The sequence below is a fragment of the Nilaparvata lugens genome, chromosome 3 (assembly GCF_014356525.2).
Source record: "Nilaparvata lugens isolate BPH chromosome 3, ASM1435652v1, whole genome shotgun sequence".
Lineage (NCBI taxonomy): Eukaryota > Metazoa > Arthropoda > Insecta > Hemiptera > Delphacidae > Nilaparvata > Nilaparvata lugens.
The window spans coordinates 47,207,462-47,223,406 of NC_052506.1; the positions used below are offsets into that span (position 1 = coordinate 47,207,462).

At 31.9% G+C, this 15,945-nt stretch overlaps 2 protein-coding genes across 6 annotated transcripts in view; one reads left to right on the forward strand and one right to left on the reverse strand.

Annotated features, from left to right (window-relative positions):
* Positions 1-3,182: 3,182 nt before the first annotated feature.
* Positions 3,183-10,912, reverse strand: LOC111050152 (venom serine carboxypeptidase-like). Its single transcript, XM_022336421.2, has 6 exons — positions 10,485-10,912; positions 8,536-8,719; positions 7,681-7,827; positions 7,119-7,196; positions 5,676-5,842; positions 3,183-4,216 (listed from the first exon to the last, which is right to left on the reverse strand). The coding sequence occupies exons 1-6, from the start codon at positions 10,812-10,814 to the stop codon at positions 3,671-3,673; spliced, it is 1,452 nt and encodes a 483-aa protein (XP_022192113.2). The 5' UTR covers positions 10,815-10,912; the 3' UTR covers positions 3,183-3,670.
* LOC111050151 (cyclic nucleotide-gated cation channel beta-1) overlaps positions 4,072-15,945 on the forward strand; it is a 53,375-nt gene continuing 41,501 nt past the window's right edge. For 3 of the 5 annotated variants that reach the window (XR_005570795.1, XR_005570794.1, XM_022336420.2), the window contains exons 1-2: positions 14,493-14,717; positions 15,057-15,259. Coding sequence is in view for 3 of the 5 variants with exons in the window: in XM_022336420.2 (XP_022192112.1) it covers positions 15,233-15,259 (27 nt within the window). In the remaining 2 variants the exon portion in view is untranslated. Of the gene's footprint in view, positions 4,242-14,490; positions 14,718-15,056; positions 15,260-15,945 lie in introns of those variants that run through there. The other 2 variants (XM_022336419.2, XM_039423904.1) reach the window with 2 other exon arrangements.

Genomic DNA, 15,945 nt, shown 5'->3' on the forward strand with positions numbered 1-15,945 from the left:
AAAAACGTCATTTTCTAAAAACCGGTAATCTTCTTGTTTTGAGGAAAACATTGTTAAAACTTGTCGAAATTGAAAGGTGGTTGTTGAGTGATCATTACATAATTAATTACTTCGTATTTATGGTATTAACTTGGAAGGTGAATTAATTAGTGATAGTTATACGATCTATTCAATGATATGGATAAAAAGGTAGATTGCGGATTCATAAGGCCTCTCAATACCTTTGAACTTAAGGAGAAAAATAAAAATAAATACTTTGGGAAAAATAATATTTTTACTTAACCTAAAACATAATTCTACAGCAAGGGCCAAATACTTTAAATTGCTTCAATTCTAGCTCGATAAGTATGGAGTAGCTATTATATAATTTATTGTTTGTTGTATTCTATGAAAAACTTTTACATGTCTAATTTTCTGAAAGCATGTAAGACAATCTCAATTCAATTCTAATTATGCTACAAAATCACAAATTTCATTGAGTTGGGTACACCCAGGAGATATTTACAGTTAGGCCCATATAAGGATGTTAAATAACAAATCAACTTGAGAAATTAGGTACTAACAATTTTGTCTTGAAAAATAAACAGAACAATCTTGACCACTTCCGGTTACATGCAGTCTACATCCATTAATTGCTACATCTTTAAAACTGAAACCCGCAACATGACGTCATCGGTGACCGGAACTTTGGGACCATTTATTTTGCCACCAACTGGGGAAAATAGTTATTTTGCCACCAAGTCCGAGCTCTCTACTTGCTAGGTGATAGTCGCAAAAAATAGTCGGTCCTTTCGGCATGTTCACATGCTTCTTATGTCTCTGCATGAAAAACATCCATAGATTCATTTTTAGAATAGTTCTGAGTACTGATGAACAATATATTTTTATTACAGACATCTATAGAAATAATCATTTAAATTCAAAATCTAAACAAATTTATTGAATAATAAATAGGTGAATAGGCCCGCAACTGAATTTCTAATTGTATGTGATCAACGCCAACCACCTGGTCAGGTTGGACCTGATTGTACCTACGAAGTTGTTGGTCCCAAAAAGTGTTGGCCTCAAAGCTCCTAGCATCGAAGTCATCTAACTAAAGCAATGCCAAGATTTCCAATGAAATCGACAAAGCGATGACGTCATTCTAAGGCGGTTAAATCTTATAGGTGCATCCGGGCATTAGGACATGCTCTCATCATACACTTGAACATGAAACCTGAAACGTGATCTCGAAATATTCAAGTGCAAATAAAGAAAGTAATTGAAAGTTGTACTTTGTGTATCTCATATCTATTATTATTTTCAATTCGAGGTCTTAATAATCCCACTTAGTTTTGAATGCGCTGTTTTCAACACATATTCAGTAGTACCTTATCTCTCACTATATCAAGTACTGAACTTTTAATCCCAAAAAGGTGGCAAATTTTGTTACTCAGCTTTCTTAAAAAACTTTTTACATTCTCTCAGTTTTTTGTCGATAGTTCTTGAGCTATTTTTTATTGATAGTGAATGCAATTTACTTTGTTCGAGTGAAGAACAAGAAGTCTACCTTGGTGATAATTTCGTTTTTCAGTAATGATATGAGATTATTCGACTTATATTTCTGATATAGATTCTACCACCTCCAATTATTACACAATACCATATTTTGTTTCGAAAAAGTGTCACCTCATCATAGTTCACATTACAAAAGTAATTTTCATGTGAACTACTCATTCGAATTATCAAAATTATCTCATAGTCTGGGCGCAAATGTCATTCCGTGGTCATTTTTGTGTAACAGCCGTGGAAGATGTCTCGATTTCTTCGTTAGGTCTAGCATAATAAGGATTGTGATGATAAGTCGAAATCACAGGCAAACACCTCGGAAACAAGATGGCCGCCAAAATTTTCAGGGTTTTGCTATATCGCTTGTATTTTTCAATAACCATTCAAGATATTTAACCGTTTTTCTAGACGAAAATATTTTTTAAATCTTCCTCCACAATTTTTGTAAATAGAATTTTCCTCTATAACGCATATTTTTCTAGTTATAACCTTCAAAAGCCCAAAAAAACTTTTTTTCTAATTTGTTTAAAATTTCATTCCATTATAACTTTTTTGGTGCAAGAGATACAGAGAAATTTTAAATCTATGAAATTTAGAGCGTTTTTCATCTTTGTAATGATATATCTCCATGCGCTGTACGTCAACGATATATCTTCATTCGCTGTACGTCAAAAAATTAGTTCTCCAGCGCCCTCCAAAGAAAACCCTGCATGATTTCTGGTGCGTTTTTCCATACGCATGAGGTAACAAGCTAGAACTATAAAATCGATTTTTTCATGACTACTTCAAGATAGAAACTTGCAAATGGTCTCAATCTCTTCGTTACAACAAGCCGGATAAGAATATTTATGATGGAAACAACGAAAATATTCGACATAATTGAAAAATTTAAGATGGCGGTCATTATTGACAGAAATTTTTATATCGCTTGCTATTCAGTTATTGTGGGAGATATCGGATTGGTTTTACCACCAAAGTGTTTAGAATTAACCAAATATGATGTTCGAATTGTTAGTCTATATTATTGTTATATAACAATAAGGAGGAAATAGAAGTGAAAATGGTCAGAGTTGAATTCATATTCAACTCTTTTCATATTCATAGTTGATTTTCTGACTTCATATTTGAATTCATCTTTTCAAAGTTTAAAATTAAAAAAATTCAAATCTGAAATCAAAATTCCTCTATCTCTATTATTGGACGATTTAGATTTTGGTGGAGAGGATAGCCTTGGAAAGTAGGGCAGGCCGGGCTCGCGTTGCTTACTACTAGTGTGTAGTGATTTTGCTCCGAGTCGTTCAAGGACACGAGCCAATACAGGCCAAATCCGCGAGCCAAATCCGTAGGTGTGTAGGGCCCTTAAGTCTTAAGAAATGGAGTAGCTAGTAAGAGAAAAGTACTAAACTCATAGTTCTTGTCAAAAATGTGTATAAATAATTATATAGTTTTAAAAATCTGTTGCAATAACTCTCGGCGGGCCGGACAAAATCTATCCGCGGGCCGGATGTGGCCCGTGGGCCGTAGGTTGGAGAGCCCTGATCTAGATGAATGAAATTCGGAGGAAGTGATGAGTCATGCTTTCTTATGAGGAAATCAGTTTGAGTTATTTGCTTCTCTCACAATGAAAAGGATTATTTACTTCAATCAACATTTATTTTATCGCCTGCAATTTTATTTGTTGCAGGTTAGAGAGAATGGCTAGAACACTCAAAATGTAATTAAGCAATTGAAGAGACTTGAAATATTGTCAAAAATCCACTTTATTCAAATAAAAATTAATATTTTACAGGAGCATGCTTTCGTGTGTGCTCACATATCATCAGCTGTAAGTTACAGTGATGATGTATGAGCATACACGAAAGCATGCTCCTGTAAAATATCAATTTTTATTCAAATAAAGTGAATTTTTGACAATATTTCAAGTCTCTTCAATTATGGAAAAGTTCCACAACATCAACATTCAAGCTACAAACTTAATTTAAGTAATTAAGCAATATATATAACTGTTGATAATATTAATTCTAACGTTCTTCCTTAGCAATTCGTCGTGTAATTGTTTCCTAAGAAACACATAACTTAACTATTGACATTTTCATTTCACAGTAGAAAACTAGTTTTGAATCTATATTATAAACTCGTCATCGCTTGATGACTTCAATTGGTTGAGAGCAAAGTCAGATATCAGCTTGTAAGCCCACTCAGGCTGATCGGCAGGAACCATATGTCCAGCATTGCGAACCAATACCTCAGTGAAATTGCCAGCTTGCTTTATATATCCAGCCAGTTCATTGTCTACCATCCAAGCATTCCTTGTAGCATTCCTGTACTCATCCGATCCCGAATGCATGAGATTCTCAAATAAATTAACAGAAAGAGGATATGCCACAATTATGTCCATTTGTCCACTGTAAAACAATACTCTGTAATTATTGATGACTTCCTCAACTGTCGGCTGTACAGAGTTCATAAAATCTGGAATCATTTTTAAGTAAACTTTTCCAATGCTTGTGAATTCCAGGTCTCCCACGTGTAGAACTCGTCTCACCTCTGGTGTTTGGAGGTACACAGCGAAAAAATCTTCCAACGGCTTATTTTTCGGGCTGAGAAAGTTGTACAGATTATGAAAATGTGAACCATGAGCGAACAAGAGTAATGTCTCAGCCCAGCCCTGAAAAAGATCAATCACGAGGCAGGTATTGTAAATAAAATAAGATTAGTTGAAATATCTACTATAAGTCAGAGATCTCAAATAGAAAGATAGATAAACTCACAATTTGTTTATAAACTAAACTACCTATATTCTAAGCGTCTTATGAGCGTCTTGAATTGAGAATAGTTGTGTACCGGTAGTTCAAATAAGAATTGCCTACAATACCGTACCGTATTATTTTATCATCAATGGATAGATTATAATAAATTGACCTGTGAAACTCAACTATTTCAATACTGTAATTGTTTTTCATTCTGCTTGAGGTTTCAAAACAACTAACCTATTATACACCATTATCAATGAATCATAAATATTTGCTCATTCAAATACAATATCGAATGATAACTTCAGAACAATTATCGTTCCTAGCACGGTATTGATAAAATCGCCCATTCTTCTTTAATCATCATCTCTATTCTACTTTTTTATTTTTCGAAGGTTTTCCTTCATTGAGTAGGCTTTTGATTTCGTAATAATTTTTTTTAAATAAGAGCAATATTTCTAAAGTTTTTAATTTATTGTGATACATTCTGTGATTCATTTAGAGTATAAAATAAACCTTCATAATTTTAAATCATCATTCCTGGACCGAAAATCAAGTAACGAAGCAGTGTGTGATAACATAACCTTATCTTTTGGACAACATTAACATTTTATCAAAATTTTTGGAGAGAAATAGTACAGGCTCAGCCTAGTTTTTCCTCCAATGTCATAATTGTATTATGATTATAGTATTTTATACAATAAATGAATGAATATTTTTACCGTGCTCATAAACCTCCTCCGTTATATTCATATCCTTCAAAAATGTTAATAATTATTTTCAGTAATGTGTTGATTACTACTTGTAGAAAAACAATATTCCGAATTGAACCTATAAAAATACTTATGTAGCGGACGTCATAATTATTACATAGTGTCAAATTCTTGAAGTTTGTGAATCACATTATAATTGTCGACCTACATGTGAAGAAGCCATTTACATAATGTTCCTAACTAGGCATTGACGCAAAACCAATATCTATAGGGAAAAATGTAATAAAGAAGTGTGTGAAATGTTACCACCCATTTGTCAGAAACCTGCTTCTAAAAACAGTAGAGTGACATATTTGATAACTTTGCTAGAAAAATAATTTATGTAGTTTTGAAGAAGATCATGCATATATCACTGTTGAACTCATACAATATACAGTTATTCCTATAGAAAGTAAAATTGGTTTCAGATACAATATATTTGTATTACAAATATTACAATCTTTGCCAATAATTTTATGAGTTGAACATTGTGATATTGTCTATCCATATAATATATTCTCTTTGATTTCCATGCGATCTCGGATCATTTTTGAAGTAATCATTTTGTAAAAAAATTATTTCTATAATATATTTTTACCATAAACAAATGTAGAATACTCACATTGTATGCTTTAATTGTATTATTATTTTTCAAAGCTTCAACGCTTTCTTTTTCTGCTACTGCCATTGCATCTCTATAATGACTATCCACTAAACCCAATTGATAGACGAAATCGCTGTAATGGAGCATTGTTTTGGGGTCCGTAAAGCCGTTTCCGATGGCCACACCTATGAAATAAAGTTTTAATAGTTAATTTTATTGAGACACAGTGATATTTGCAAAATAAAAATAACCCAGTAAAATTTAGCTACATACTGGTATTCAGCAAATTTACTGAATATTGTCAGTAATTACTATTATTTTTCTCAGACTCATAATAGTAATATAGAAACTCGTATAAATAATAAATTATAGGAAAGGAAACTGTATAGAAAAAATAAAGTAAGAGTCATACTCAATTTTTCACACACTGTAATGCATGCAAAAATAAACTTAGCCCGGAATTATTCCTAACTCAAATAAATATTCTATTCCTAAACTGAATTAGAGTTGTGAATTTCTTGATTAATCACGAATTGTGATGCAATTACTATCAATTTTCGGTTGAAATTTTTGACTTACAATCACTAGGTACCTATTTTTCTTGAAATTGATTTTTTTAATACAATTATTGCTGGATTACCGAACTCCATAGAAAAAAAAACAATTCAACTGAAATCATAAAACAGATGAAGATCTCCATAAGAAAAATTAGAAAATGATAAAATAAAACATTTTTAGTACTTAATAGTTTTTTTATTATCTTAATTATTGTTGTCAACTGTATGGACTAGCCTACAGGACTCAGTGAGTTAATAATTTGTCATTTGCAACTCACGAAAGTTTGTTTTAATGATAACTACTTGGTTCATCGTACAACTTAACATCATTAAAAATAAATAATTGTAACTAGATCATAAATTACATATCTCAGAAATTTTGTTCTGTAACTTTTAACGAAAAAAACGTCACTCAAAATAGATACACTATTGAATACTAAAAAATACACTATTGAAAAAATGAAAAATTGTCTTTTTTTTGTTGAAATTATGTTTTAGGTGAAAATGTGTAATAACAAACTTTGGAGAACAGTTTATTGCTATTAGAGTCCCGTTCACTAGAGGTCTCTATCATTGATGGTAACCATTCTATGGCCGTTTCAATGAACCGCTACATCTGTCATTTTGAATCGGCCATCAAGTTTGGATATCATAAGATTCACTAGAATCAGTATATTTGGGTCTATTCACTAAACTGACCTCGAAGCCCTTTTTTGTGCCATAAGAAGCCCTACTTCCAATGTTCTTGATATGGTACTTTGTTTCAACAGTGATCCTGTGTATACTGAGTGTTGAAAGATAAATATATAGCACTTGAAGTGCTAAGCAAAAAAGTCATACTTGAGAAGAGATTTACAATCTCTCCATCACAATAATCACCTCTGTCACTATAATGCAGTCTCACCTTGTAAGTTGATCTTGAAATCAGGATTATTTGAATTTTTCTTGTGAATAGTATGCGCAAGAGTTGGGATAAACTTTCCTGAAAATCATCAATGACAACAAATTATTGTAAAAGATGCTTTAACAATTTGTTAGTATTACATAAATTATAAAATATTGCTAAGATTTATTAATCAGCATATTGATATTTTATTGAAACCTCAACTGTCTTAAACATTTATAAATATTGAAAAATAGTACCTATTACAGTATGTATCACTCAATTCCTCATTATTACCTTCAAGTGAAGAAGGTTGCAAAAAGTGGAATATTTTTACAATGAACATAAGTTTGGAAAGCTGTGTATGTTTGAAGCTAATAATGCCTATCAGAAATAGAATAATCCGATCTCATCAACTTGAATTTCACTATTAATTTTATTTTCAAACATTATCACAGATAAAGTTGACTAAATGCATAATTATTTAGTTAATTATAATTTGAATTTTGGTTGTATTGAGTTAATTTTTTCCGTTCTCTTGAAAAGTCTTGAAAAATGTAAAATGAATGAAGATCACGTTTACCTGCATATGATTCTCCAGTGATATAGAAAGGAGCACTTTTATAATTCTCGAATATGGAATAGAACTGAGTCAAAGCTGAATATAGGTGCTCTCCAACTTTTTCCTGATTTTCGCAGTAGCCCTCTTCAGTGTCTGTGAAACTGAACCCTAGACACAGAAAATTCAGTAACTCACATACATTATCTTCATTGATAAAAACAATATAAAAACTTGTAGTACCCTTTATTAAAAACTTTAAAATATTCCAACTGTAAAAATATTTTTAAATTTTTAATAAAGGGTACTACAAGTTTTTATATTGTTTTTATTAATTTGAACAAAAGTAGCCCATATAAGTGATGTGATTTTATTATCTTCATTATCTATTCATCATCATCATCATCATCATCATCATCATCATCATCATAATATTAATCTTTATGTCATACATGCAGAAATCCAATTACACTATTAGGAGGACAAGTTCATAAAAAATTGAATACTTGTACGAATTTTGACTTCATAACTATTTAGTCACTGATAGCCAAGGTAGGTTTCCTTTTTATATTGTATTGCACAAAAGTGGTAGCCCTATCTAACAAATTGAATGTAGGTAAACATTTTTGTCCAATTAATAATTATTGTAAAACATGATGTATGCCTATTATTATCAATTTCATAATATAATGTATCTATCGTATTCAGTGGTGATCCAGGGTTTTCGATATAATGTACTTAGGCTAATATAGACTTCTCTACTGTACCAGATTTTTCAATATAATTGGATCTATATTGTGAATAAAAATTCATTGTGACGAGCTTTTCTGTTGGGATTGTAATAATGTAGACCTGCTCTCAGAAACAAAAATGTCTTACCTGTTCCAACTGGGTTATCTATGAAAATCAAAGAATGGTTTCTATGCCAGGAATGCTTGTTTAATTTCAGTTTCATATCTGTGGTAACTGAAAATGGACCAATTTCCTCAAACAGCCCATAAAGAGATGAAGCACCAGGGCCTCCTTGTAGCCATAAAAGTACTGGATCATTTTCATTTTTCGTCTGAAAACGAAAAATATGGACTAATAATATTACTCAATACAAAATTCATACATTTCAACTTGAAATTGTTTATTATTATTCTTTATTCTTATGTTATGCTTGTAGTTTAGTGAGGGTGAGAGATGATTTACAGATGTGGAGTGATATTTTGATCCCTATTTATTCGTATTCGGTACGGGGCTTGGCGGAGTTTGAAGGAAGCCAACTGCGCTTGACTAAATTTTTCATTTATAATTTAAAATTACGGCTTGCTAGCTCAGATAGCTGGCTACAATAAATTCGGCTTATTGACTAATGTTATTGCTATTGTAAGCAGGCTGAGGAACGGCGGGAGAAGCCTCCACCAAATATGTAAGGGGGAAAAAGAACTATGATAACTTTTGTGAGGGGAAAAACTATTATAACAAAAAAGAACAGAATAACTAGAACTTCAATTAATGAATCTTTAACATATATACATTTGAACAAAACAAGATTAATTTGATTATAAACACAATATTTGACATGAATTAATTGGGAAAAACACTCGCTTGCAGCTAATAATGATTCAATCTTTGTGGCTATGAAAATTTAAGAACAATGATTCAGTAGTCACCTAACTTTTTGAAATGGCTTCCCACTTTGGCATCCACTGGTTTATTCGCGACTTTAGTATTTTAAAAGAACAAATATTAACTGAACCAATGAATAGGCTCAGAACCCGTCTCCCTTGAAAATACAATTATTTTTATACTGCCCGATCTGTGACAGAATAACTGTATTATTAAACGAACCGAAATCTAGCCTTTTCCACTGGATCAGCCGGACTTAACTCCAGTCCTATCGAACGAGCTCACACTCTCCGACCAAAAGTAAAATTTTGGGTATTAAATATAAACTCAGTCAATGCCAAACATGAAAGCCATTTCAAGTACATATTTTTATCTGTCGCACAAGCGGCACGTTTGTTATTAAAAACAAAAGAGAAGCTACGTTAATTTTGACAACAAATGAAATAAACAATCTTTCTGTCGATGACAAAGATTGTTCAAAGAAAAAAACACAGTTCATTAAACTTTTTTAATTAAAAACTCTAAAATCCTGATCAATATGAGATATATATATATATATTATATATATATATATTATATATATATATGATTCATATATATGTCCCATATGACCAGGTGACACTATGCACAGTAGCGTCTTGATGCTGTGAAAGAGGACTTATGAGTATCGATGCTTCAGTTGCCAATGCTTATTTGAGGCCTATCAATGAGCAGCACACAAACTTCTATAGTTCATTGCATATTATGAAATAAATTTGTATTTCTTTGAAGTTGCTATGAAACAGTAGGCTATCAATCATCCCATGATTCATGACTAACGCATATTTGTGTGCACATTTGAACATCATCAGTAAAAATGTTACTAGATTTGTATGTATTACATTCAAATTATGTATTTATTACACTCAGATTATGCATTATAATTTACAACCAAAGCAACAATATAGGTTCCGGTACGCAATGTTCGGGGGGGGGGGTGTTGTCTCTGGAGAATACTCAGAAGGGGGCCCACCTCCAGTAACGTTTTAGATCTAGTCTGTAGAATATATAGTCTATATTTTTTAATATAGTAGAATATAATTTTATAGTGATATAATAATGAAAATAAATTCTATAATATAATACAATCTCATAGAGTGAGATAATAATTAACGAAAACGTTGTGACTCATATTATGTTATTGGCCATTTGAATCGTTTATGCAGTTTACTCACCATTGATGGGAAAAACCAGAAATACAAATTCGAATTGTGTTCTTCATCGACAGTGAAGAATCCAGAGTAGCTTTCAATATCATCGGATTCACTAAGACCGGGGAGATTTTTTACCAGAGCGAGATCGCGAGCTTTTCCCAACTCCTTACTCTCGATGAAAGGCGTCAAAATTAGGGGATCGCCGACCCCTGATTTGCCCGATATTGGGACCGTATCCCAGACCGGGTACGCCGACCTTAAAAGGGGTATATCGAATTTGTAATCGACATTTTCAGTACAGGCCACTCCTGTAAGGAGAACCAGAGCCACTCCGTGGCAGAGCAGAAACATCGTCCGTTCGGCTGCCTCGTGCGAGATCAACTAAATCTGCCCTTTTCAAATTAATGCAAAAATTGTGTTTATCTGCCGGGTCGACGCTGGATGTGAATGCTTTTCACGGTCCAGCAGCGACAACCGGTTCTACTAGGTCATTCACACCAAGCGTGTGCCGGGTTTTTGGTCTGCTTACTTGTGTTGAATAATTAATAATACTTGAAAAACTATGGAAGAGAAGAAACGCAAAAACATTTGAAATAAGTTACTTGTGGCTTCAATTTCCATAGGATCATTCTTAAAAAATTATAAATTTAAATATTTTATGGAAAAAACGTTGAAAGCACTAACTTTTACCATAGATAAAGGATAAGCATAATATATTTCTTGTCTCTGCTTTTACTTATATCAATGAAACGTCGTAATAAGAAATTTTCTTACTGTGAATTAATAATAACTGATAATGGGTTGTTTGTTAAAAATAGTTTACTTATTGCACTTGATATGTAGGCCTACTAATATATATATAATTTTCTTCTATCTCTTATGTTGCAGGGATCACTGTTTTCAAAACTTCTCGTATTTATAATTTTAATAATGTAAGAATCTATCGAATCAGGAATAAGCCAATATATACTATCAGAGATAATCGAAATAATCAATAATCATAATCGAAATTAATTCCTTACTTTATGATACTGCTGTACGATAGAGACTTGTTCATATTATTTCATTGTACCGTACAGTAGGTACTCGAAACAAGTTGGTTAATTTCTTCGATAATTTTAACTTTTTTCAATGCTGTAGAATTCCTTACTCCGCAAATTTGCTTACTCCGCAAAGGGTAAGTTTATACGTCCATGATGATATTGAAAGTATTAACAACTGCAATAATCTACAATAGGAAAACGTTTTGATTGGGATTCTATCTTACGTTAACTTTGTACCACAAATTGAATAAATTTGTTTCAATTAATTATTAAAACTATAATTAATTGATTAATAAAAATGAAAATAAGCTTATAACCATCCTAGGTTAATTAAGAATCTTCATGCAAAATTTCAAGTTAATCAGTTCAGTAGTTGAGACGTGATGATGCGTCAAACGTGTATCTCGTATTCCTTAGGCGGGCTACACACTGGTGTCGTAGACATGATGTCTACGACAAATATCATGTCCGAGGCATGTCGCATATGAAACCAACCTGTGTTGTAAAATCAGAGCTTACTCACTGCCTGCGACAGATGTTCGAGGCATCGCCTGTGTATCGGACAGGTATCGCACGGAACCGGTTAGCGGGTTCCATGCGACACATGTCGCGCGAGATGCATCACTCCGCGCATGCGCTCCAGCCACTGTCTACTGCCAGCACTTGGTACTCTTAGTCACTGCTCATGCTCAGTCTGTAATACAGCTTTGTAATAACCGAAAATCACGAGACAAGCGACAGAGACATGCAAAAGACATGCATGTCTCATGAAATTTGATAAGACACGGCACGCGTCTTGAGACGCGTGTCTTGTGACACCAATGTGCAGCCCGTCTTACATTCATGAGTCAATCAATGTGTAAGTCATTGATGCTGAATCACTCGTGATATAATGCTGGAATGAATTTTCTTTGAATGTTATGTTTCCATCAAATAGGTTGCGCAAGTGATGATTTTCTCGTTCAAATAATACCATAAATTTGAAAATTCACTAATGATTCCTCAACTCCTCATAAAGGATCTGTTGATCCTTTATTCTATACAGTGTAGTTAGATTATGTTTTCTATGATATCGTTATTTCATAGTATCGATAACGATTTTAATGAAATAACAACTATTTCATAATAGTGATAATGTGTTATTTCATGATATCGTTAACAATGAATGATATAGACGCCTTCCTAATATAAGTTGATAGTTAATGACAGATAATTCGCCAGTTTTTCCTAAAGATTTCTTGAAGCTGTGAGTGTTGGAATTTATTGATCGAGCAGTTTTCAAAAATTAAGAAAGATATTTGAATTTATTACTTCTCTATTTCAGGTCTATGTTCAAAGCATAAGTAATATAGACAATTAATCTTTGAATTTTTTCTGAGGAATAAAATACATTACTTCGGTGGAGATCATTATTGGGATCAACAAAATAGCAGTAGGTCTCTATGAGGAACATGAGGACTTTCAAATTTATGGTACCTTTAAACAAGAAAATTATGGCTTGCGTATTTGATGGAAACATAACATTCGAAGTAAATCCATTCCAGCCATTTTATCACAAGTAATTTGGCAACAATGAAATCTTCAAAGACACTCTCCTACATGAAGGTAGAAATTAGGTTTCATAAGAAATTGGATCGTTTTTCTATAGTTTTCCAATACTTGAATAAATTGATATTGTCTTGGAAATTACTTTTTTACCAGTCTATAACATATTCTATATGTATGATAGAGAAGTATGATTATATTTACTTTATTAAATATTACTTTCCTATATAAAATGACAGAGAAATCGTCCTGTAAACCAATTCTATGTTAATGGTAAATTATGTGAAATATACAGTAGTTAAAAATATTTTCGAAATACTTTTAGAACTTCTTCCAATCAAGTTTGTTTTGCTTTGCATTATTGAGTAAGAAATCAAATCTAGACAAAAGTTATAAATTAAGTTTATGGAACCCATAGAAACTCATTAACACATATTATTCGCTTCATCAAATATAACAATTAAAATTTGTTGTGTGTTCATGAAGTATTAGGTACTAGAAATTCTCCAATTTCCATGTAAACTAGACAATATGGACATAAAAAAGGGATGTGCTTGCAAAGTATATTATGGCTCTGATTTCTTTATAAGTTGTTTGGATAGACCTACGTAAAAAAAGTCCAGAACCGAATAAATTTTTGCAATTTGAAAAATAAATGAGCTATAGTACGAGAAGAACCTATCATTACAATATCAGAACTACAATTCATTTTGCCAGCCCCAATGCTTATAGTGTCTGGATTTGATAAATTATTCCTACCTACTCTTTTCAAGTACGTAATTTAAAAACATAATTAAACCAAGCATGTTTCATATACTTATACACACAAATCATAATACTGGGAGATTCTCTAAAAAATCGTTTAAGCTAGTTGAAATACAAAATAAAGGATTTTTTTCAGACGATATACTTTTTTCAACTAACTTTATGATTAAATCAATTGAATAAATCCCAGGAGACATTAACATTGAGAATTCGGATTTAAAATGAAAGCAGCAATTTTTTTTAATTCAATTTTCTCTCGCTCTCTCTCTCTCTCTCTCTCTCTCAATTCAATCAACTAGCAGCTTTCTTAAGAAATGAATTCAATATTTAATCATTATAAGAAATTGGATCGTTTTCTATAGTTTTTCAATACTTGAATATTTAAATCCGTTATTTAAAAATAATCCAGCTCTAGATAATCCAATGAAGGCAAAATATTTAACATTATTCCGGATTTTGATTCGTAAATAATTCTTATATCAAAAGTCCTATAATTTAATAGACTATATTATTCGGTTAGAATACCGTATCAACATGAATGTATTATTCTTAAGTTGATTCCGAAAAATCATATTTATGCAGCTTCTGATTTTCTCTAAGTGTTGGTACTTTGCTGTGTGCGGGAATATTATTTGCAGGCAAGCTGAGCTTGGCATCTTGGATTTTATTGATCCGAGTCCTTGAAATGTGTAGGATGGCGGCTGACAGGACGTCCACACAAATCGGCTGATTCTGGCCGTTTTTCAGCGTGATATCGTCAAATTTTCATGTCTGTCTGTTGACTCATCTATCCAACCAAATTATAAATAGTAACCAATCCATGTTAATTAGTTGCATACATTGACTTTGATGAATAATTGTACAATTCAATTATTTAAGCATTAAATAATAATTTAACACGGTACGGTATTCATAAGATTGCATTAACGATACTTTCCTTTATGAAATTCATGTTTTTTTAACAATTCTATATTACTTTGTGTATTATAAAAATCATCAACATGTTTAAAATATGCAGATTGAGATTCAAACGAACAGAATCAAGATTTATGCCCTACTGTAGAAATATTCAAAACATTACTGGAAATCTAGATTCAGTGTTGATTCATCACATCACTTATTCTTCCTCAAATTAAGTTATTCACAGAATCCAATATTAAATATGTAACATGAAAATTATACATTTTTGATTATGTAGCCTACTGTTCTTTCTCATACAATTTGTATATTGTGATTTCAGATTGAATAAGCCGTTTTAGCCTTTTGGAATAATCTTGGTGAACAACATTCATTTTTGAAACTGCTTATAGTAGAAACTGCATACATTTATTGAAAGGTCATAAATATTTGGAATAATTTTGAACGTTAACTTCCGGACTCATGTGATGTTATTTTGACGCAGAAGTTTCACCCGAAATGGACAAGTTGTATCGGTCAAGAAAAGTGAGTATCTTGATCTGATCTTAATTAGTCTTATCATAAATTATCAAATCAATTCATGCTTCTGACTGCAACTAACAAATATACCCTACCTACCCTTTGAGAATTATTTCTATATTTGTTGCTTTTTTCATTAAAAAAGGTTCACTAACCTCAAGGCTCACTTCTCAAAATGAAAGTCCTTCTTCAGTTGTACTTTATTCATAGAAATATTCAATCGTCATTTGCAAAAACCATCATTCTCTTTATTGTACAGGCTCAGCCTAGTTTTTCCTCTAATGTCATTATTATATTATGATTATAGTGTTTTGTACAATAGATGAATAAATAAATGTTATTTTGACACTCGATTGTTACCCAATGAGTTCAAACTTGTTTTAAAATAAAACAAAGATCACTAGTTGATAAATTTGAGAAATATCATTCCTATATTACCTATATTATAAAAGTCTGAAAAGGAATATTGTGGCAGGTGTGGGTGAATTCCTGTTGAAGCTATCCTCAGTGTACTTATTATTGATGAATGATCATCATTCGATTAGTACATATATCCTTAATATTTATCTCAGGTACCTCTAGGTAATATCGTAGAGAAAATGTAGCATAAGAAGATGTCCTATGCTATCTTTTCTCTATGGTAATATCTTCAACAGTTCCTAAGCTGTATAGAAATCACATTACTTCCACCA

Excerpts from the sequence above, each read along its gene's own strand:
- LOC111050152 (XM_022336421.2), bottom strand. The coding sequence starts at position 10,814 with ATGTTTCTGCTCTGCCACGGAGTGGCTCTGGTTCTCCTTACAGGAGTG. Across the intron at positions 8,720-10,484 it reads TCTGGTTTTTCCCATCAATG|ACGAAAAATGAAAATGATCC; the intron begins GTGAGTAAACTG and ends TTTCGTTTTCAG. Across the intron at positions 5,843-7,118 it reads TTTCAAGATCAACTTACAAG|GTGTGGCCATCGGAAACGGC; the intron begins GTGAGACTGCAT and ends TTTATTTCATAG.